Source organism: Populus alba, chromosome 10, assembly GCF_005239225.2.
Source record: "Populus alba chromosome 10, ASM523922v2, whole genome shotgun sequence".
Classification (NCBI taxonomy): Eukaryota; Viridiplantae; Streptophyta; class Magnoliopsida; order Malpighiales; family Salicaceae; genus Populus; species Populus alba.
This window is the reverse complement of record NC_133293.1, coordinates 11,885,964-11,908,263: the sequence shown is the minus strand read 5'-3', so window position 1 is coordinate 11,908,263 and position 22,300 is coordinate 11,885,964. Positions and strand designations below refer to the sequence as shown.

General features: G+C 34.8%; 2 protein-coding genes across 3 annotated transcripts; both read right to left on the bottom strand.

The window, feature by feature from the left end:
• Positions 1-491: 491 nt before the first annotated feature.
• Positions 492-4,674, bottom strand: LOC118046465 (receptor protein kinase TMK1). 2 transcript variants are annotated; one of them, XM_035055376.2, is made up of 3 exons: positions 3,300-4,674; positions 2,163-3,179; positions 492-1,368 (listed from the first exon to the last, which is right to left on the bottom strand). In XM_035055376.2, the coding sequence occupies exons 1-3, from the start codon at positions 4,444-4,446 to the stop codon at positions 857-859; spliced, it is 2,676 nt and encodes an 891-aa protein (XP_034911267.1). In that variant the 5' UTR covers positions 4,447-4,674; the 3' UTR covers positions 492-856. The 2 variants fall into 2 exon arrangements, with proteins under 2 accessions (XP_034911267.1, XP_034911266.1); XM_035055375.2 differs by having other exon boundaries at positions 2,163-4,673.
• A 7,495-nt stretch (positions 4,675-12,169) lies between these two features.
• LOC118046466 (histidine kinase 4) lies at positions 12,170-20,917 on the bottom strand. Its single transcript, XM_035055377.2, has 11 exons — positions 19,462-20,917; positions 18,739-18,972; positions 18,474-18,643; positions 17,318-17,536; positions 17,038-17,224; positions 16,886-16,937; positions 16,561-16,790; positions 16,154-16,252; positions 15,196-15,908; positions 13,743-14,249; positions 12,170-13,077 (listed from the first exon to the last, which is right to left on the bottom strand). The coding sequence occupies exons 1-11, from the start codon at positions 19,804-19,806 to the stop codon at positions 12,813-12,815; spliced, it is 3,021 nt and encodes a 1,006-aa protein (XP_034911268.1). The 5' UTR covers positions 19,807-20,917; the 3' UTR covers positions 12,170-12,812.
• Positions 20,918-22,300: the final 1,383 nt, after the last annotated feature.

Here is a 22,300-nt window from a genome sequence, read left to right as displayed (position 1 = left end):
GTAGATTATTTTAGAGTGTAGATGCCGTCTTAATCCATCACATCATCCACCACCCAAGCTTTTATTACAAAAAAAGAGAGAAAGGATATTTACATGTTGAAATCAATAGGATATGGTTTGACTTTCCCCAATCCGTGTCGTACACCTACTTGCTTGCTATAATTTTTTTTATTTTTCAATATCAGTATATTAAAAATATAAAAATATAATTTATTCGGAACAAGAGCGCAACTACACAACAAGAGGTTACTGCTGTGTTCCTAAATAAAAAACAGAATTTATATGGAAGCACGGATGCAACTGTAGCCAAACGGAGCCCAACCATCTTCACATGCAAAGGCTAAGAAGGGACTGCCACTTCATCATCAGGGCCCAACAACCACATTTTTCACAACCCATCATTGTCTGGAAATGGATTTGGTACCAGACATGGAAAAGGGGAACATGAAATAAAGCAGCAGCTCATGATTTAGGGTATGATGACATCCCAATAAATAGAATTCCCGCCATTTCCTCTACAGAATGGGATCATAACTGTTGGATACCAAAAAAAAAAAAAAAAAAAGAGCTGCTGGGAAACACATTGAACAAAAGGGATTGATTATCATTTGTGTCAGATCCCAATGAAACAAGAGACAAAGGAAAAAAAAACGACGAACAAATAAAAGCTAATCCACTCTTCAAATATCTATCTGCATTTCCTACACTCAAAAGCACCAGAAAAATATAAACTACCAAGCCAAAGGGTGGGGGTGGTAAGAATCACAAGCTAAGCATTCAGAGAGAGCCACTCCTACCACAACCGCCTGCGTAAGACTGGTATCGCTAGACACATGACTTCCTTTACCTTCCTTCTCTACCGTCCATCTGCTGATGTAAACGAATCCGCAAAGCCAGATGGCCGAGTAGGTATGCTAGTCTGGGTATTATCCCCACTGGCAAGAAATGAAGAGCTGCTTCCATCAAATGCCTGCCACTTCAGGAGCACTTCGGGCAAGGGCATCTCAAAATCAATCCCATACATATCATCAGAATCTGGTTCTGCTGGTTTCCAAATCTCAACAAGAGATGACAGAACATTAACCACGTGACCCATGTCTGGCCTTTGGTAGGGCTCCCTTGCAGTGCAGTGGCCTGCTAGATCGGCAACTGTGCTAATGCTACCAAGGGTTTCCTCGTCAAGATTAATGGTTGGGTCAATGGTTTTACGGAACGTGTCTTTGTTGATGTGCATCCTACGGAACCAAGTAACAAGATGCAAGCTATCCTCAGGCTGGGTCTCATCCAGTGCCTTCCTTCCTGTGATCATCTCCATTAATATGACTCCAAAGCTGAACACATCAACCTTGGTAGTCACTCGACCAGTCACTGCCAAGACATACAGAAGAATTCAGGTTTAGCTCCTGACTTATCAAACAAAAGATACAAAATTCCTTTAACATGCTGAGAAGTCTAGACAAAGACGAGTGGATCATTCATCATTTGAAATGCAAGGGATTTATTTGGCTACCAGTGACCCACTTGAATTGAAAACCAAGAAAATAAGATGCAAAAGGGAGCACCAGCTGACATTACAAGAGAACGAATATGTTCCAGTTCAGTGTGGCCAATAAATACAATAAAGCAAAGTGAATCATTCATCTCAACCAATGCAGTCATGCTAACTATTATCGTAAGCATGCAAACACAAAGATCATTTATGTGTCAAAACAAGGACCAAAATACTGTGTAGGAGGAGGCTCTTTTATAGTTTTATGAAATCTTGTACTCCTATACCTACAAATGTTGCACAAACAATACAATACCATGGATCAGGTTCATTCACTTTATTGATTTTTTCTAGTTATTCAAGGTAATAATAACATGGTCCATTGACAGAGAGAAAACTCTGGTGTTGTTTCTGCAATGTTTTAGCCATTAAAAGCCTACATGAAAAGGAATTTTCAAATAGAAAATCCTTCCAACAAAAAGAGAAATAAAAGTATCAAACTCAATTGCAATTCTTTGCTGCATCCTCCCCTGTCCTTCTCATGCTTTTTTATTCATTCAGTTATGGGTTTCTCACAGCCTAATGTTTGTCTATTTCTTTTATTGGTTACTCTACAATAAAATAACAGAATAACTCTAGGCAAGCAAAGTATGGAAGTTGAAAATTTAGTTACCTGCATATTCAGGAGCAAGATATCCAAAAGTTCCAGCTAGTCTCGTTTCAATTGAAGCTTTCCCTTCTGGAGCAAGACGAACCAATCCAAAATCAGCCACTTTGGCCCGCATATCATCTCCTAGAAGAATATTGGAAGGCTTGAGATCCCTGTGAATAAAACTTTGATGTGCTAGCCCATGTAGGTATTCAACGCCTCTAGCAACATCCAAGCCAATAGTTAATCTTCTAGTCCAGTCGAGGGGTTTGAAACCCTCCTCTTTCCAACTAAAAAGATGACTGCTAAGAGTCCCCCGAGGCATATATTCATAAACAAGTAGCCTCTCATTTCCATCCAAGCAATATCCTAGAAGGGCGACTAGATGGCGGTGTCGAACCTTAGTAAGCACTGCAATCTCAGACATGAACTCTGCTAGACCCTTCTCGCTAATCACTCCCGACTCCATCCTCTTTACTGCAATTTTTGTTCCATCATGCAACTCCCCCTTGTATACAGTCCCAAACCCACCACTTCCCAATATATTTTCTTCACTAAAATTATTCGTAACATTTCTTAAAACTTGAATTGAGATCACCATATTCTCAGTCCTGACCACTTGAATGTCACTGGGTCCAACACTATCAGTAAAGCTCTCAACTCCACTATTTGCACTTGATCCAGCAACAGTGATTTTCACCGCATCCTGATCCCATGAGCGACGCGGGTGAATAATCATCATATTTGGACTCTGAACCTTACTAGATCGCTTTTGTTTCCTACTATAAAAGAATACACCTAACCCAACCACACATACAACACCAACAGCACCAACCACAGAACCCACAATCTTTCCACTAGCTGAGTTCTTGTTTCCACTATCATCCGAACCACCACCTGTACCAGAAGGTGTACTTCCAGGGGCACCAGGGGGAGCATAGCTAGTGTTACTCTTCCCGATATCAGGATTTCCACCATATTCCACTTGCACATTACTTCTAAACTTGGGTATTTGACCAGAGAGTTCATTATTCGAAACATCTAATAAAGCAAGATCAGACAAACTTGTAAGCTTATCGGGTATCGTACCAGTAAGCATGTTATCAGAAAGAATCAATTTCTGTAGTCTCGAAATCAAAGAAAAGTCTGACGAAATGGTACCACTAAGTCCTGCTTTCTTCAAGTTAATCACCAAAATATCTCCTCCAGCACAAGTAATTCCTTCCCAGGCTTGGGTGGATGTGCAAGGATCATTTCCTTTCCAGAAGTCAGCAAGACTAGCAGGGTACCCAAAGTTTTTAGCAACCGACAGCAAAACATTAACAGTAGCATCACAAGGAACACCAGGATTGTCCAAACAGAAATTATTAGTCCCAGGAATCATATCCACATCAACTGTCCTAGCAAAACTGGGCGTCGGTCCCTGGAGCTTATTATTAGTGAAATTGACAACACGAAGTGTAGAAATGTTCAGCAATGATGGCGGAACAACCCCCGTCAAGCTATTATCCCTCAAATTCAAATCTTCCAATGAAATCAACCCAGACAAATCAGGCAGAGGACCCGTAAAATAATTTCCTTGGAGCCAAATTTCTTTCAATGAAGTCATGTTTTGCAGGATAGAAATAGTACCATTTAGCCTTGAATTACTCTTTTGGCCGTTAAGCCATAAAGATTGTATAGTAGACCCCGAAAAATTGAGGGGCAATCCACCCTCTAAATAATTTAAAGCTAAATGCAAAGTCTCCATGCCAGGAAACACATCGCTGTTAAAAAATCCAGGGATTTTGCCAGCTACATTAGCACCATTCGCCGAGAATTCCTTCAAAGCACTAGCATCCTTGAGACTCTCCGGTATCTCCCATGATTTAAGAGGATTGTAATCCAAATAGACGCTGGTTAAGGACGTCATTCCGGCGAAAAAATCAGGAGGAATTGAAGAGAGAGTGTTGTTATTTAAAAAGAGGACTTGGAGAGAGCTTAAACCTGATAAACTCGGTAATGCGCCTGTTAACTTGTTGTTCATGACCTCGAACCGAGTTAACTGAGTCAAGTCTTTGAGTTCTGGGGGGAGAGTACCTTGTAAATTCTGATTGCCTATTTGGATCCGAGCGACCCGGTTATTTAAGCAACCCACGTGGAGCCATTTACATGGGTCAGAGCCAGACCAGCCGAGAGTAGATGGGTTGCCAAGGCTGTCTCTCAGTTTCATCATGGCTACTGCGTCGTCGTTTTGCTGAGAATTGGCTAGACATAGCAGTAGGGAAAGAAAGAGTGAGAAATTGGTGAAAAGCCAAACAACACCCATGTGGCGTTTCAGAGAGATTTTTTTTTTAAGAGAGAGAGGGGTACTCTGCTAGGGTTAACGAAAGCAGATGAGAGAAAGAGATTTTATTTATTTATGTTTTATTTGTAGGGAGAGAGAATTTCGGCAGACAAAAACGCGGAGATGGAGGTGAGGAAGAGAGTGGCGAGAAAAGTGTGAATTATAAAAAAGACGAAACCCTTTTTCTGTCTGTCGCGGTGGACTGAAGGAACGCAAGCTTCCTTGTATGTATTGTGGACTGAAAACTCTACGGATTCCACGTTGGATCTTTTTCTCGGATTACAGGTGGCACAGGTGAGTGATTCCAGCTTGTCTAGTCTATTCCGGGTCATGTATTTGAATTTCTTTTTAAAAATATTTCATGTTTTTTACTTCAAATAATATTTTATTTTTAATATTCATATATTCAAAAATTTTAAAATAAATAAATAAATATTTTTAAAATAAAAAAACAAACGGGCTGATAAATAGGAGAAAAAAGCAAGTCTTCCACCGTCAATTAATTAAACCAGGAAGGTATCGAGGAATCATCACTGACTTTTGATATTTTTCATGAACACCTTCTATGTCCTGAATTTATAGATATTAACAGATCTTTTACATATTTAAATTAAATATTAAATATTTCATATTCAAATTAGTGATTAGGGTTATAAGGAGCCGGCCGGTTACTATTGTTTTGTTGTGGTGCATAAAAAGAATTATTCAACAATAAGAGAATCTTTGAACTAATTTACATGTCTACATGAATTAAATTATTTTAAAAAAAATATTAAAAACACGTCCTTCACATTGATCCAGTACATTCAGTTTTTTTTAATTGTTGTTGTTGCATTAATCCGATAAATAAATAAACAGACAGACCTATTACTTTTCTACTCAACACGGTATTGATATTTTTTTATTTTCTTTTTGGCTTCATTTGAAAATTCAATGGATTTTTAATTGCATAATAACTGGTAGTATTTTTTATTGTAAATTTTTGTTAGAAGTGATTATGTTTGGTTTGGTTTGGTTTGGTTTTATATATATATATATATATATATATATATATATAGCAACCAAACCAAAATTAAAAAAAAAAAAAAACTGAAACTTATTTAAACCAATCAGTTTCGATTCAATTAGATTTAAAAAAAAAATTAATTTCAACTAGTTTAGCTTGATTCATATATTTTCAAAAGTTAGTCTAAGACTTTTATTTAACCAGATAGACAGAAACATTTCAAGCCTTAATAATCCATTTTATTTGAAAAGAAAACTTTAAGATTTTATTCGTTCAAAAAATGGGAAAATATACGAACTCCACGATACAAAACTATTAAAATATATTAATTTATCTATTTTGAGAATTTTTATTCAATAAAAAACATGGGAAGTGACCCGGCACATTGTTAATATATCTTGGGAAGCTAGTCTTACACTTTCATTCATTCAAAACATGGAAATATTCAAAGCCTTAACCCATCAATTTGAGGAGAAACTTCAAAAAAAATTCAAAATTCAAAATAAAGAATATATGTAATGGTTTAACAGCTACGTACTGCAACTACAGCTATATTACAGCTAAAACTAATCGTATACAACTATTATGATTAATCAACTTCAATTCCAAGCTCTCCAGATTTCACCACGACCACCTGTTCCTTTTAGGAGTAGTTGTGGCATTGTCTCGAATAGATCTCGTGTTCTATACGTACATAGCCCAGATCTCGATCAACAATGTGACGACTGACGAGTGACATCTAGCAATCTCTCAGCCTCCAAGGATGCTCTCTCTTGTTGCTTGGTCTCTTAAGAGTTGTAAATTTCTTTTATTTACAATTTCTATATAAAAAAAATCCTTCTAAGATCTTGCTATCCCTGGTTTGAAAGCAAATCAGAAGCTATTTTTTAGAAAAGCAAAAAAGTTTTTATATCCAATAGACATGGCTTGTTTAAGGATATGTAGGGCTTGATTCTTTGATGAAAATCCACACAAACTTTCAAGATAAATATATGAAAATATTCCCACCGCTTTTTAAAAAAAAACAATCATTGGAAACTAAAATAAAAACATCATATATACAGCAAATGCATTACACTAGGAAAATCCCAAATCAACGCTTCAAAAAAATATTTACAAGTAACAATCAATATGGAAAGAAAACAATTCACACAACAAATCATCAACACATCAAATACCAATTTTCTGCTAGCAATATCATCAACATAAATAAGTATATGTCTAATATAGCCTTAAAGAGTATAACTCAACTGGTCAGACTCTAAATTTGTTCCCTAGAGGTCACTAGTTCGAGTCTCACAAATCTCATGGCTATTGGAGACTTGCATGGTTGTTAACTTTATAGCCCATGAGATTAGTCAAGGTACGCACAAGCTGACCCGAACACCCACATTAATAAAAAAAAAATACATGCCTAATATCACATTACAAATATTCAAAGCGATAAAAGAATATTCGTTAGGATCCACTGAAACAAGAAGGAATAATGTTGGTGTATGTTGGTCACGCGCTTACAGGTTATGTGTTGTTATTGATGGTGGCGTGCGCTCCTCATGTTGCTATTGGAACCTGAAAAAATAAACCCTGAAAAAAAAAAACAAGCTTTTAAGTGGAATCAAAGTTGTGACCGTTGAGTTACCATGGGTGATGATTTTAATTTTTTTTTGTTTGATTTTAGGTTGAAAATCAAGTTAATTTCTATTGTTTCTTGGGCATATCAAGGTCGAGGCTAAATGAAAAAGGTCATGGAGATTGAGTTGGCACTTGTGGTAGTGGTTGTTGTTGGATTCTCAAATTTTATACACGCAATAAAAACATCAAAACAAAATTATTTAGGAGTTTTATGATTTCGTTCGACAGATTTAGAGTTGTTTAGAAATTTATTACTAGAAGATCTAATCTTTTTTGGCTTTGAATAATTCTTTAAAGGTTGGGTTGTTGCAAATCACAAGTCGTCTAATTGTCCGACCTCTGACAGTAATTCACATGAACCATTCGTGATAAAATTTTTAAATCCTTAATTAGGAGAGAGAGATTGTTATGCCTAAAGTATTGATCGATGTCAATCTAATATGGGGTTAAAATTTTATTTTTGAAAATTTTTACTTGAGAAATTTACAAATTCTTACTTGATAAATTTCTTTTTGAACGTGAGGTTAAAAAATAGTTATGATAAACTTGTGTTGATCAATGTCAATCTAATATGACGCGGTCTCAAAATTAAACATGGTAATATGACACATATTAAAATTATTTGATACAAACTAATTTTTTATGTTATTGTAAGTATTAACAATGTTTGCACAATTTTTATAGATAAAAAAAATTGCTTTGTCCCGTGGCGGAAAGTAGGATAGCTAACTAGTTAAAAAGCTAAAAGAGCTCAATGTCTCATTGTGCAAATTGCATAGTGTAGCTACTTTTCTCCTTGGGTGGAAAATTTTGTTGAAAATTTTAAATTTGATCATCAATTTTTTTTTCACAATTGAATATTTTTTAGCCCAAATTAGAGCCTAAGTGAATTTTTTGGTGAGGGTTGAATTGATAGACAAAGAACTAATGTGAAAAACACAAATAAAATAGGTGGCGTCTTTTCAATTTGTTTACAAAGCTTATTTTAATCCTTTATCTTTTTAAGCTATTAGGTAACCGGTTTTTATAATTGATATACATTTCATTTTGGCACGAGACTTCATTTTCTCTTTTTTTTAGTCTTTTTTTGGATGGAGAGAAAGAGAAAGTTACTGGATTCTAGCTTAGAGAAAAAAGGTTGTCATAGAGAAGATTTTGGCCACCAAAACGATATATTTTTATGTCGAAAGATGTCATATGATGAGAGGGGTTAAGATTAATTTTTTATTTTTGTACTTTTAGAACATCTAAAAAACCAAATCTAAACTCTGAAAGATTTTTTGTTTCAGGTTGATATTGGGTTTTGAGAAGCTTTTTTTTGTTTATTTGTTTTTGAATGCCATAGATTGGTTTAACAAAGTTTTCAAAGTGTTTTATAGAAGTTTTGGGTAAAAAATAGTTTTTTTGGGTAAAATAAGAACCTCATTTTTTTTAGGCACGCTAGTGGCTAGATTCTAGGCACCTATAAAAGATGCGTCGTCTTGTTTTTACAAAAAATTGCCTAAAACAATTAAAGGCCCACATGCGGGGCCTTTTATGGGTGGGCCAAATACTAGGCCTGACTCTATAGGCCCAACAACGTCTAGCCTCTTTCAATTTTTTTTTTGAATATTTTTTTTGTTAATAGCTCTTTTGTATGTCTTTTGTAAAATAATTTCTAAATATATTTTTTAATTAATAATCATTCTCTATGATTTTTTTTTTGCCCTTTTGAAATAACTATTGTTATTTAATTAAATTGGGTGTTTTATTTTTTACAAAGGTTAGTACAATTTATTTTTAATATATATATATATATATATATATATATATATTATACAGATTCATTATGTATTTTTTTATATTACTTTTGATATATGTAGTCTTGCATAGTATTTTTTTTCTTTTATTTTATTCAATGAATTTTGTGTGTGTCAAATTCTATTACAAATTGATTTTAATAAGCAAATTTATTAGATAAAATCAGGTGAATAATTTGTGTTGCGATATTAAATATTTTAATTTATATTGATTTCTCAAATTTCTTGAATTATATTTGTATTTATCGTTCATGATTTTTTTGTAAAATCTATTTACAAAATGACTTATGATTTATTTGATTTGATGTGTGCAGAAGTTTTTTGATTTATATTAATTATTTTTTTAATACATTGAAAAATTCTACATGTTCAAATTTATATCATATATTGGTGTTTTTTAATTTCATCATTATTCTTAAGACTTCTTAGTCTTTTTGCTTAACCCTTTTTATAAAAAAATTTATTGTTTATAGTTTTATCTTTTAATCCAGATTAATACTGTATTATTTTTATAAAACCAACTTATTTAATTGACTAAGATAATAACCTGAATTATTGTATTTTTCTTCTTTTTCCAAAACATATTGGCGAATACCTAAATATATTAGCAGGCAAATAATACGAACCCGCATCTTAGCGTGCGCACCAGCCTAATAATATCTAATTGTGGAGTTTCCGAGGAGAACCAGCTTTTTTTAAAAGCATAATATTGCCGATTCTCTATGTGGATGAAACGCATAGAGTGGAACATTTTATTCTTTGTCCGCAATATTAAGTGGACTCGTTCCCCACCCTCTCTTTTTGAAAGGTGCAACAAATCGCATACCTGTCGTGAATATATTAAAGTATGATTGTTCTTATCTCTTACATTTGTGCCCAAAAAAATCATATATTATGAATGGTTTTGAGTAAAAAGATGCATATGGGACATGACATTATTGGGTTTCGAAGGCAATCGGGGAAAAATGATGCGTATGGGACAGCAAACAATTGAAAGAACAAAAAAAGTGCATGTGGATTCGGGGCATTCTAGGGCTTGCACTACGCACAGAATCCGAAGATCAAGGCTAAATAAATTATTTTCAATGTAATTTGATTTTTATATATAAAAAATAATTAAATTGATTTTTTTAAAAAAAATCTAAAACTAAACTAAAATCGGTTCAAACTGACTGATTTTAATTTGATTAAGTTATTTTAGAACAAAAATCAATTCAAACCGGCTTAGCTCGATTTTTTTTATTTGACTTTGTTTTTTCCGGTTTGGATTCAGTTTGATTTTTTCAGTTTCGTGTTTATAAAACTAAAACCAAACCAATCAGTTTTTTTTTTAAATTTTAATCAATTTAATTTTTTTTTCCCGTTTTAATTTTTTCAGTTATTTTTTAAATTTTTTTTCAATTTAATTAATTTTTAAAATTTTTTACTCACTCCTAATCAGGCCTGGGGGAATAGCATCCTGTGAACGAATAAACTGTTATTCGACGGACTATTTTAATGCTGTCAAAAACTGTTCTGGGAAGGCTGAGAAATGCTAAACCCAGCATGGCTGGAACTGTGATGTTACATGGCTGGAATTTGTTGTGGCCTGATATATCCAGTGGATGTCATGGTTTCGGTTTTAATTATTTATAGCTATAATAAATATTATTAATTATAGTGACTGGAATACAGGGACAATTCGAGCATTCCATGTGCAAAATATATATATAAAAAAGGTTGTGCCAATAGCCCCTTTCATAATTAAAATCCCAAACCAACCCCCTCGATTAGCACGCATTTATCAAAAAATTATGATCCGTAAAACGTATTTCTTTTAATAATAATATTCGTAAAACGTATTATTATTAAAAATGATAATAACCATAAATTATTATTATGATTATTGTTGTTATTATTATGCAAAGCGATGGCAGGCAATCCTTTTCTCTGGAAATCACACCTCATCCCTCTTAAATTTTAAACCTCAACTAATTACTAGAAATCCCCAATATTAACTGTCTACGCCTCTAGAATTATCAACAAACAAATCGTTGAATTCTTTTTATCCTCTTAACAAATCTAGGGCGTGCCTTGATTTGATGGGCTCATGCTCGGCCTAGCAATGGGCTGATGGCTATTCAGGCCTGATCTCCGCCTTACGGTGGCGAGGGCTGGCGAGGTAAAAGCGGAGCAAGGACAACGTATATATAAATATCTAGTAGCAACTTATTTTTTCCTCTTTGTGAAACAAAAATATATAATTATTTAAATAAGTGGATTCCGTCCTCTACCGGCTTTAGTTATTGTATTGAAATCAAGGAAGTATAGTTAATGTTATGATATAAAGAAGAAGAAGAAGAAGAAGAAGAAGAAGAAGAAAGCATGTGATTTTAGCAATTTTGACAACCTGGATGAGCTGGATTGAAGTGGGTAGGAAACGTCTACCTCTCACAAATCACTTTGATCAACGTCCACCGCCGCATATGTGAAAAGTGACCCTTCTGAAACACTGTTATTAGGAAGGTCTGGTTTTTGTTTGGCATTGCGGTCCAAAAATGTTTTTTAAAAAATTTAAATTTTTTTTTTTGCTTTAAAGTAATATGTTTTTTATGTTTTCAAATCATTTTGATATGCTGATCTCAAAAATGATTTTTAAAAAATAAAATAACATTATTGACATGCTTTTCTGAGTAAAAAACACTTTAAAAAGCAACTTCAACCACACTCCCAAACACGTTCATATGACACCTCATGTCCATCAACATTCAACTTTGCGGCGAGTTGTGGTCTTGACAACTCGACCTACGTCCAGAGCTTACTTCACCATACCAATCAACTTCTGCTTAGTAATTAAAAAGCATTTTTATTTTTGGCATTTCGAAGGAGTTTTTGAAAAAAAATGATTTTTTCATTTTAATTTATTTTATATATTTTTAAATTATTTTGAAGATCTAATTAAAAATAAAATTTTTAAAAAAATTTTAATATATTTTTTAACGATTCAATTACTATTACAATACCAAACAGAAACACCAGCGCTGAAAAACATCTTAACGAAAACAAGGGGGAGAGAATTGATGACCCAGAAATATATTTTTCACAAACTAAAATAAGCATACAAGTCATTGCGTGTTCAACTTGGTGAACTTACTCGTAACTTTTCCAAGATATATTCATATATAGGAGGACAACCCATCAAGGTTAAGAAATCAGAGAGTGCAAGTAACCATCAAAAGAGAAGTAATTTCGCAGCTGTGAACGCACTTTCAACAGAAACTAGTTAATGGCACGTTAGAAAATTGTCTCTATTAATCCCAAAGCTTCCAAGCAGTGACAGAGGGGATAGATATCAAACCACCTGTGGAGGGGGACTAAAACACGGCGCACTCCGGCAACTCCCTGGAAGGTGCAATTAACAGAAAAAGTTTCATTGAGCATGAATTCATATAACATGGCTTTCTCCATCAATTATCCAAGGCAATGCAAATGCAATGAAGCAAATGGTTTCACTCTCAACTACCCTTCTATGGCAAAGCAATGTCTAGTCAATAAGTCTTGCTGAATAGGTAACAATACAAAACAAGGGTGAAGACTCCTCAGCAACAAAAAAGGAAAAAGAGAATAAGATTTACAACTTTTGCTCCTTCCCCCTCCCAATGATCTATACATACAAGTGGGGACGGAGGCTTCTCTAGTAGTATACATGTGCTTAGCATCTATTCAAGTTAAACTGAAGTTGGTTAGAAATAATTGCCCGAACCTGTAACTATTTTTCGATGACGAATCATCGAAAACCCAAGGAAACCAACGTCCATTATCCACTCGAGACCAAGTGCACCAGCCGGTGATTCAAAATTGCTGGTTCAGATCAACCAAAGAAACTCTCCAATTTAGATTTTCCCAGTTCCCACGAGGCAAGGGGAATCCTACTATGACTTTAAAGTGGATTTGCTATCAAAGAACCTGGCAACTGCCTGATAGAGATTTTCTTCCTCGAAAGGCTTTGAGACGTATCCATCCATCCCGCATTTCAAGCACTCATCATGTGTGGCATGTATCACATCAGCTGTCATTGCTAATATTGGAATATGCCACTGGCCTTTTCTAGCTGTTCCTCCTTCTACCATGGATTCACCACTCATCTGCTCATTTGCCTGGCTCTCCATCTGCCGGATACGACGAGTTGCCTCAAACCTGGAGGAGAAAACCCATGTAAATGGTACTTGGAATGTAAACATCATGCAAAGCATGCCAATTGTACTTGCTTAGTTCCTGATGCCGTGTAAACAAATCTGTTAAGTATGCACAAGAAGTGGTAGAGAATATGAGTCCTAAGCCCCTAGATCACCAATTTGTGTATCCTCCAAGGTTTGAAACTTATGGGAGCATGAAATTTGCTCTTTAAACTTATTTTAACAAATAATGGAGCCTAGTTGCTTTTCAATCAGATGAAAAGATACAAGAACCAGGCAATTCAGGACCAAATGCCCTTCCATTCCCACTACTGCTCTGGTTGCCCAAATATGACTGGCAAAAGCATGGCTTCTTTTAGCCAAAAAGATTACATTGCTCCTTGCAAACCACAAATTGGAGCAACTAAAAACACACCTGACCTAATAATTTCTCCACATACGAACTAAAATTTCTTATGCAATATTGTTATATGATGCCAAAAAAGTTTGTTAACAAAAAAAATGGAAAGAAAAAAGAGAGGTAATCAAAGACATTGATCAGTTTGGCTTTTATGAGAAAGGGGTATAGACAAAAATAATTTCATTCTATAAGCAACCAAGGAAGAAGAGCTGAAAAATAAAGGACACTGCAATCCAAAATCATAAAACAAAATCTCAAAGTCATACCCATCCATTTCTGGCATTTGAATATCCATGAAGCATGCATCAAAAGTGTGTGGTAGTTGAAGCAATCTCAGTGCTTCTTTACCACTGTCAGCACACTCGACATCAGCTCCAAACTTCTTTAGCGCACCTGCAGCAACTCTGCGGTTTACCCTATTGTCATCAACCACCAGAATCTTCTTTCCACAGAGAAGGCTCTGAAGGAAAGGAGATCCATTTGGCATGCATTTCCCTTGTGATCTCTTCTTGCCCATGCCCAGCACCTGAAGAAGACATGCAGCCACCATACTTGCTCTCAAAGGTTTCATGATCACGGTATCGGCAAAACCTGCTGCCTTTGCTTTATCAAATTCAGAATTGGTAATATTGGTAGCAAGAAGGATCATCTTAGGAAACTTGAACGCATGTCCGTTTTGTTTCCAGTCCAGTTTCCATACACTTGAAACACCATCCTCCCCAGAAATCCATGTATCCTTCTCGACTAGAATTATATCTGGCTGGATTTTACTTCTGCAATTTAAAACAAAGAGGTTATGCCAAGCACAAGGTAGCATGGAATTTCAAATTCTCAACAAAATGAAAATGTAGGAGCTCTATCAATGATCTATTTTTATCGGCTAACTCACGTGTCATCTTTTATAAAAACTATTATTTGATACCTTTTTTATTCAGATCAATTCTTTTATGGTTTCTATATCAGCCAAAACTACAAGTGCTCGCACAATAGAAGTGCACTCCAAAGAATTTAGGAGACACTCCATGAGAGAGTAATTTTCTTTGATTACCCTATCAGGGGAAATTTCAACCCAAAAGTATTTATGAAAAAAGCTTACATTATTAAGTGAAGGGAAAATATAGCCTTTTATACTTTTAACATGCTCTTTCACATAAAAACCCTGCTGCCCTTGAAGTATGGGTTAAACGTAGGCCTAAAGCTATCTTACTTTGAAATTATTTTGTGAACATTGGAACTCAGTCTTGATAGTTAGGCCAAAGCTGTCAGGGAGGACAAGGAGAGAAAATCCATCAACCATCCCCAACCAACAACTCAGTGCAATAAGGCTTTAGTAGAGATCTTGGCATTGCAAAAATTCAATTACAACTACACACTCCCAACAATGTTCCTGATATGAATTCTATATGATAAACACACTGCAATCTGAATCTTGGGCAGATGATGTGCATCATAGTAGCAAATGACATGAAAATAAGTCATTTCTTAGTTAAAACACAGAAGCCACAATCTAGTAAACGAGCTTCCCCTCGTGAAGACACAAAGTGGCATGAAAAGTGGAATGATTAACGTGTTTTTTCATTAAGATCGAACCAAAAGGAAAACCATAGACATCGGTGATGGGCAGAAGATTCACACATGTTTCTTGCTATTTCACTAGAACCTTTCAATTTCATAATTAAGTTAGAATGATTAGGGGTAAAGCCAGCCAAATGAACTTACCCAGATGTTAGAGAACCATTTTTCCCACAGCTACCAGCAGCCACCTTGAGGTTACTCACAACTTCAGCTAGGATACCAAGCCTCTTCAAATGGTATCTGGTTACAGCAGCCCTAACTGGTTTTCCATCAACAACTAATGCTTTCAATCCTCTAAAGCCAGAAGGCAAATCTTCAGCATTGCGTTTTTCCATTTTGGTGAAAGCATTTTTCTTGCACGTGCCAAAAACAGCTGTGAATGAAAATGTGCTTCCAACCTCAGGTCGGCTAATAAAGCTTATTTGACCACCCATGAGCTCAACCAGACATTTGCTTATACTCAATCCAATTCCAGTTCCTCCATAATGTCTTGATGTTGAACTGTCTGCCTGCACAAAGGGCATGAAAACACGACTCTGGGCTTTTAAGGGGATGCCAATTCCTGTATCCTCCACACACACCATCAAAGTAATATTTTCAGAAGCTTCATTGCTGGTCATTACATTTATTGAGGCATCAAATTGGAAATCTTCATCGGAAAGATGCTTGAAGACATCCCAACTGTTCTGATCATCTGCTGCTTCACAACCACTTAAGGTATTGTACTTTTGGGACCCTGATACAAGCATACTTTCATTGGACCCACCAATTAAACAAGTGTCTGCTTTTGTATCTGTCGTGGCCTTGGCATGTTCATACAGATGAACTTTAACGAATGTATGTCCTCTTTCAGTGAACTACCAAACATAATTAAATGTCAATTACAACAAGAGGTAGAATTCTAAAGAAGGCAATAAAGCTAATGATGAAAAAAAATAATTATTGGATTAATCATAAACTGCATAGTAAAACATAATATTTGTGCTAAGACAAACCTCTATCACTATTACTGTTGGCTAATTGATAAATGAACTAACAAGAAATCACACATATACATTCTAGTAGGTTGAACTGTATAACAAAATTCAAGCAATACACTAACCTTAACAGAGTTCCCCACCAGATTTGTGATAATCTGTCTGAATCTCCCAGGATCACCAACAACAATTTCTGGAACTTTATCAGAAACAAACACTGCCAGCTGCACTTCCACAATTGATTACGCAACCATGTTTCGGGCATTTTTTACAATGAGATAACAAATCCAGAATGCCACCACCAATTGATATCAGGAGTCCATGGAAAAGAAGAAAAAAAGAAGAGGTCAGATTAAACATAAAAGAGAAACTTGCAGTTTGTCTTTTACAAAATCCAAAGACCAGACGTGATATTTCAACCCAAGGAAAAGAATGAAACAGGTCTTTGGTCCCTTTAAGAGAATTCATTTCAGCTAACAAGAAAAGATATGAATATACTGACTTGCCCTTATTGTGTTTCCCTAGGACTTACCTCAATGCCTTTGTTTCTAGACTTCTCAGAAAACAAAGAAAGGACATCATCTACTATGGATCGAATATGGAATGGGACTGCTTCCAGCTCTAGCTTTCCAGCTTCAATTTTTGCCCGGTCAAGCACCTCATTTATCAAAGCTATCAGTGCCTTTCCACAGACTTGAGCAGTTTGAGCATAGTCCCTCTGGGTTGAACTTAAATCCGTATCTAGTAGCAAAGCAAGCATTCCTGCAATTGTGCACAGACCATACCACTGATTACGAAAAGACAAGAACCTAGAATATTTTTCACATTCCATAAATGAAAGGAGAGATCTTGCATACCAAGGATGCCATTCATAGGTGTTCTGATTTCGTGAGATACAGTAGCTAGAAACTGGCATCAAAAACACAATGATACTCAGGTAGGAAGATGCTACAGCAAGAAAACAAGGGGGGTTCAGTTATATTCTTAACAGAAATGTTGGGAAAAATACCTGGGATTTAGCAACATCAGCAGCTTCAGCCTGGACTTTCAAATCCTGCATTTCATGGAAATCATCCTCGACCTTTACAATATGAATTGCTGCTTCATACAAGATGTAACCCACTAATAAACCGATCACAAAGAATAAGAAAGTTGTGGTGAGTGCAGTCCATGAAGTGGGCGCCTTCTCGTGGTACCTGCTCAGATTTCAAATTATAAGCATCTGTATGCTGGAAACTCACTCTTCCATTTATCTTAGGAAATCAAGATCAGTGATTTGATACATTTACCTGCATGTCATCAGATGCCTTCTGAATGGATCTCCAAAATCAAGCTTGCTTTCATGCAAAAGAGACATGTCACCGTCTTGATTTTGGTGACCATACATGATTAAAAGGTCAGAAGAGTTAGTTATGTCATAAACATTCACCAAAATTGCCTGATTCCCAGCAAGCTGTCCAAGTAAATTCTCCACAAGGGACTCGACATCAAAGGCTCCACCAAGGTATCTGCTTTCAATTTGAAATCTATATTAATAGATGAACCAGATTTTCTACAAAATACATGGCATCAACCAAACCGTAAGGGATGAAGCATTCCAACGCAGGAAGCCCAAATAGCCAGGAAATAAAGGTGACGTGGATGAAATTCCAGCCATAATATCAAACACTACCACGGGCCTAAGAGAGCATTTGACTGTCTGTTTTCTAATTGCTAATAGTGAAATGCAATTCAATAAGAAGTTTTTAATTTCCATCTCTAGACAGCTCAGGAGAGGTAGACTTGAAAAATCAGAAATTGGTTCAAAGCTGTAGAACAAAGATCACAATGAGGAGCAAATTTCCATTTAAACACAAAAATATCGCTGAAATTCAGAGGCAGCATAATGGAAATAAAATTCATCATATCCATATCGAAGAAACAACACCTCAATCTAAAGTACACACCTGATACAATAAAGATTTCCAAATTTCCATGTCAATGACAATCATATAGAGTAACAAAGGATTTACCTTGCCAAATATTTTAAGCTATTTTACAAAAATAAAACAATTGAATCATTTTGAAGCAACAAAACTGTCTCTGTGAAACAGAATGAAATTTTTTCTTTTTCTAATATACGATATTGTAGATATGCAGCATTGCAGCAAGAAGATAGGAAAACAAGGAAAAGGAGAGATGAAACAAAGTCTCAAAATGTCATATTTATTATGCGCCAACAGATCAAATTTAATGGCATCAAACAAATAATTTCATCACACTAATAAACCAAAATGCGAAACTTCAAAGCTCAAAATTAGTATCTAAAATAAACTGCTGAAGCATAAAGAGAATTTTTTGAGTAACATCATAGAACCATGTTTTGTCGAATCTTCTAGCCAGCCTATATATTTTTCAAATCGATATTGAATTTAATTGAAAATGTTAATATAAACCAGCACTCACCCAGCAGATGCCTCAATGCGCTGGGCCACAGTAGGGCTTGGAGGAAGCTTAGACTTGTAAACAGGGAATGTCAATACAACACCGAGGTGATGAGAACCTAGTAACCTAAAGGGGCCCGTCAAAACAGCTTTCCCGGTAGCCCTAGCCCTCAGTATGTTTTCTCTGTCCTCCTGCATCATGCCAAAGAAAACTTAAAAACTAGATGCTAAAACGTAAATGGTGTAAACAAGGGATCCAAATTCAAGTCACAGGCTCAAAAAGTTACCTCCCCTGACATCATGTCAAGAGACTCAATGTAGGAGACCGTCTCCTGAGAAAATATTACAGGTGCATATTCATCTCGAATGGGTGAAGGCTCCCTCTCCATTGTCTTTATTGTCCACCCATGTTGCCTCTCAAATTCCAGCCGCTCTGAATTGACCACTCTTTGTGCATAGGCTACGCCACTTAACAATGGCCTCTCAAAAGCAGTTCTAGCAGTGTACTCAGCAAAGGTTTCCTGCAGTTTTTATCAAAATCAATTCTCAGCATGCACAATCAGAGAACAAGGTATCTAAGGATGAAAGAGCTCCCTAGTCGTATACAAACATTTGACGAAGTCATATCGTGTTTTTTTAACGTCTTGCAAGCCAAATCGCAAGGAAATGTAAGTTTCCAATGGCTTCACCATAATTTGTTGATGAACAAACAGCCTAAACAACTTCAAAGCAAAAAAAAAAATACAAGAAGAAGAAGAAGAAAGAAAGAAAGAAAAAATTCTTCAGAAATCAAAGTTAACTAAACCTTGCATGACTTGTGGCTAAATCGAAGTGAGTTTCCATTTCTTTATTTTTTTGTTAGGGAACAGAACAGCAAACAAACTGAGATTCCAAAATCATCTTGCCTTCTTTTATTTTTTGTCTTTTTCGCCGGCAACCATTAAGAACCTTCAAAATTCAACTAACAAAAACTGAAATCAAAGTTTCAAGAGAAAGAAAGGAGTACAAACCTGGTCAATTGCAGACGGGTTCTTGTAGTAATGAAAAGTGGAGACAAGAATGGCAAGGGCATGAACATGGTTGACACTAACATTGAATTGATCTTGCAGCATTCTAGCCCTTTGATCACACATGCTACTCAACACCTCCTTCCTCCTCACTCTATTATCAGCATCCATGCCATTGTATATTGTCAAACTAAAAAGTGCCATAGCCATGACCCAGAGCAACAAAATCTTGGGAAGCCAAGTCCTGTTGGCTTGTATAAATGTATACCCCCTTTTGGTCCCCATTTGCTGCCCATTCATTTTAACAGCCACTGAGTGGTGGTAGCTTTGCTGTATCTTCAACGCCATAGCACAACAAGAACTAAAATCTCTCAGTTTCTTCTTGATTTTCTCCTTGTTTCTCTGACCCCCGGTTCATATCTAACAAGGAAAAAACCCAATAACACAGGGACACAACACAGCCATGTATGTCTGAGGTAATACTCTTTAACAAGGTAGCAATGTTGCAGCTACCCTTTTTTTCTTTTTCTGATGTACAAAGACCTTTCTTCTTCTTCTGATGTACAGAGAAAAGTGGCACTGCTGTTGCTTAACTACAAGTAAACTATCATTTACAGCATTGTTTAGCGTGATTTGAGCAAAAGAGGAAGACGAAAGAAATTAGAGAAATAAACAAATCCCTCTCAAGAAACCCATCTGAAGAACTGAAACAAAGAGACCTGCAATTGAAAAGAAAAGAGTTCTGGATTGTTAATTAGACACAAGCATGAGGAGTCTCGAAAGGTAGAAAACAGCCCAAATTCCAAAGACTCTCTCTTTCATTCACTTCTCAAAACAGACTGTTTTGTATAAAAAGAAAAAACACTAATCATTTTCATTTCCAGGCGTGAAGATTTTAGTATTTTTAATTTTAATTTTCACTTTCACTTCTTTTTTTAACTATGCATGGGAGACAGGAAGAGAGAGGGGAATAGTGTGCGCGAGAGGCAACAAGACAAGGAAGAAGCACGTTCACTGCTGTTTGTTTAGTATTATAAAAATTAGCAGCACTAACTACAAATCTTAACACATATTGACCAAAGAACAAGAACAGCGAAGCACAAGCGAGCAAAATGCTTTCTAGAGATAAGAGGCAGGTTGTTGAAAGAAGGGAACAAACTCAATCAACAATGGTGGGTTTTTCTGTAGTCCAAGAGAGAGAAAGGTGGAGGTGCTTTGAATAATGGCCAAGTTTTTACACGCAGTTTTTTTTATTTATTATAACTTGATTTGGACAGTCTTGATCTTGGGTTTTGTATATATTTATAATATAATGTTTGGGTATATGTACACTTTTATCTGCCCCTTGCTTTTTAAAGCAAACTGAATCGAATTTTTAGGATTTTTGGAGATACGCCAGCTCTCTCCCTTCTTGCACAATCTATTAAACTATGAGTTATCACTCTTACTCTCTCTTCTGAGAGCCATGGGTCTTCACTGACTCTCCCTCCCTCCCTCCCTCTCTCTTCTCTGTCTTTCTTGTTTATTTTATTAGGGCATCTCCCACGCCATACTTTCTCCCCCCTTCTTGTTTCTCCCTCTTTCTGTTTATAGTTTGCAGTTCACATTGACTTGACATTGATACGTTTTCCTTGTCTGTATTTTTTTGGGTCTAGAATACAACAAGAGGATGCATTTTCAACTCTCTCTTTTTCCTTTTCTGTGCTTGGATTTGCATTTATTTGGATGATTTTTTGTTTTTCTTAAATGACTGTTTTGGAATTTAGTTGCTGTTATTTTTTAAATTATTTTTTATGTTAAAATGTATTAAAATAATATTTTTTATATTTTAAAAATTAATGTATTAAAAAAATTCAAAATATATAAAAAAATAATTTTTAATTAAAAAATTTACATTTTTGAAAACACGGTTATTCCATACTTTTGTCTAATCTCTAGCTTGGGTTGGCATTAAAAATCAATATTGCTTGCTATAGATGTATAATGTTTTTTAAAAATATTATTTATTTAAAAGTATTTTTAAATATTTTTTTAATATTAGTGTGTTAAAATCTTGCTTTAAGAATATAAATATAATGTTTTTTAAAATATGTATATATTTTTTAAGCGCACTACCAAATAAGCATAGAATGGCTTCTAGAATCCAAACATAATAGTAATGCTCTAAAAAAATATTATTATTTTAATGTTTTTTAATAAATAAATATTTTTAAAAATATATTATACATGACGTTACCAAATATGTAATAATAATTAAAATTGCCGTAAACTTGTTATCAATATAAAATTAAAATATATGGATTTCTTATCTTTAATTCAATTGAATACATAAATAAACATAACCTTTTCACACCTGAAAAAATAATATAAAGATATATATCATCAAGAATAGCAATAATAATAAGAAAAAAAAAAAGTTGACTTACTGTTGAAAAGTTGTATTTGGTATTTTGTGTTTGGCATTAACAGTGTTTTTTTTAATTATTTTTTATATATTCTTGAATAGTTTTGTTGTGATAACTAAAAAATAAATTTTAAAAATAAAAATATTTTTTTAATAATTTTTTTAATAAAAAAATATTTTGAAAAGCAATTGTTATCATATCCTCAAACACCTCCTAATACATAATCCATAACAAAGAAAAAATCATATCTAGTTTAATAATAATAATTTCACAAATTTAATTTTTTAAAGTTTTTTTTTGTTTATATCTTTTTTTTTATATTAAAAAGGTATTTGAGAGCATGATTATTTTTCAAAGTATTTTTTATTAAAAAATACATTAAAATAATATTTTATTATTATTATTATTCATATCAACATATTAAAATAACAATAAAA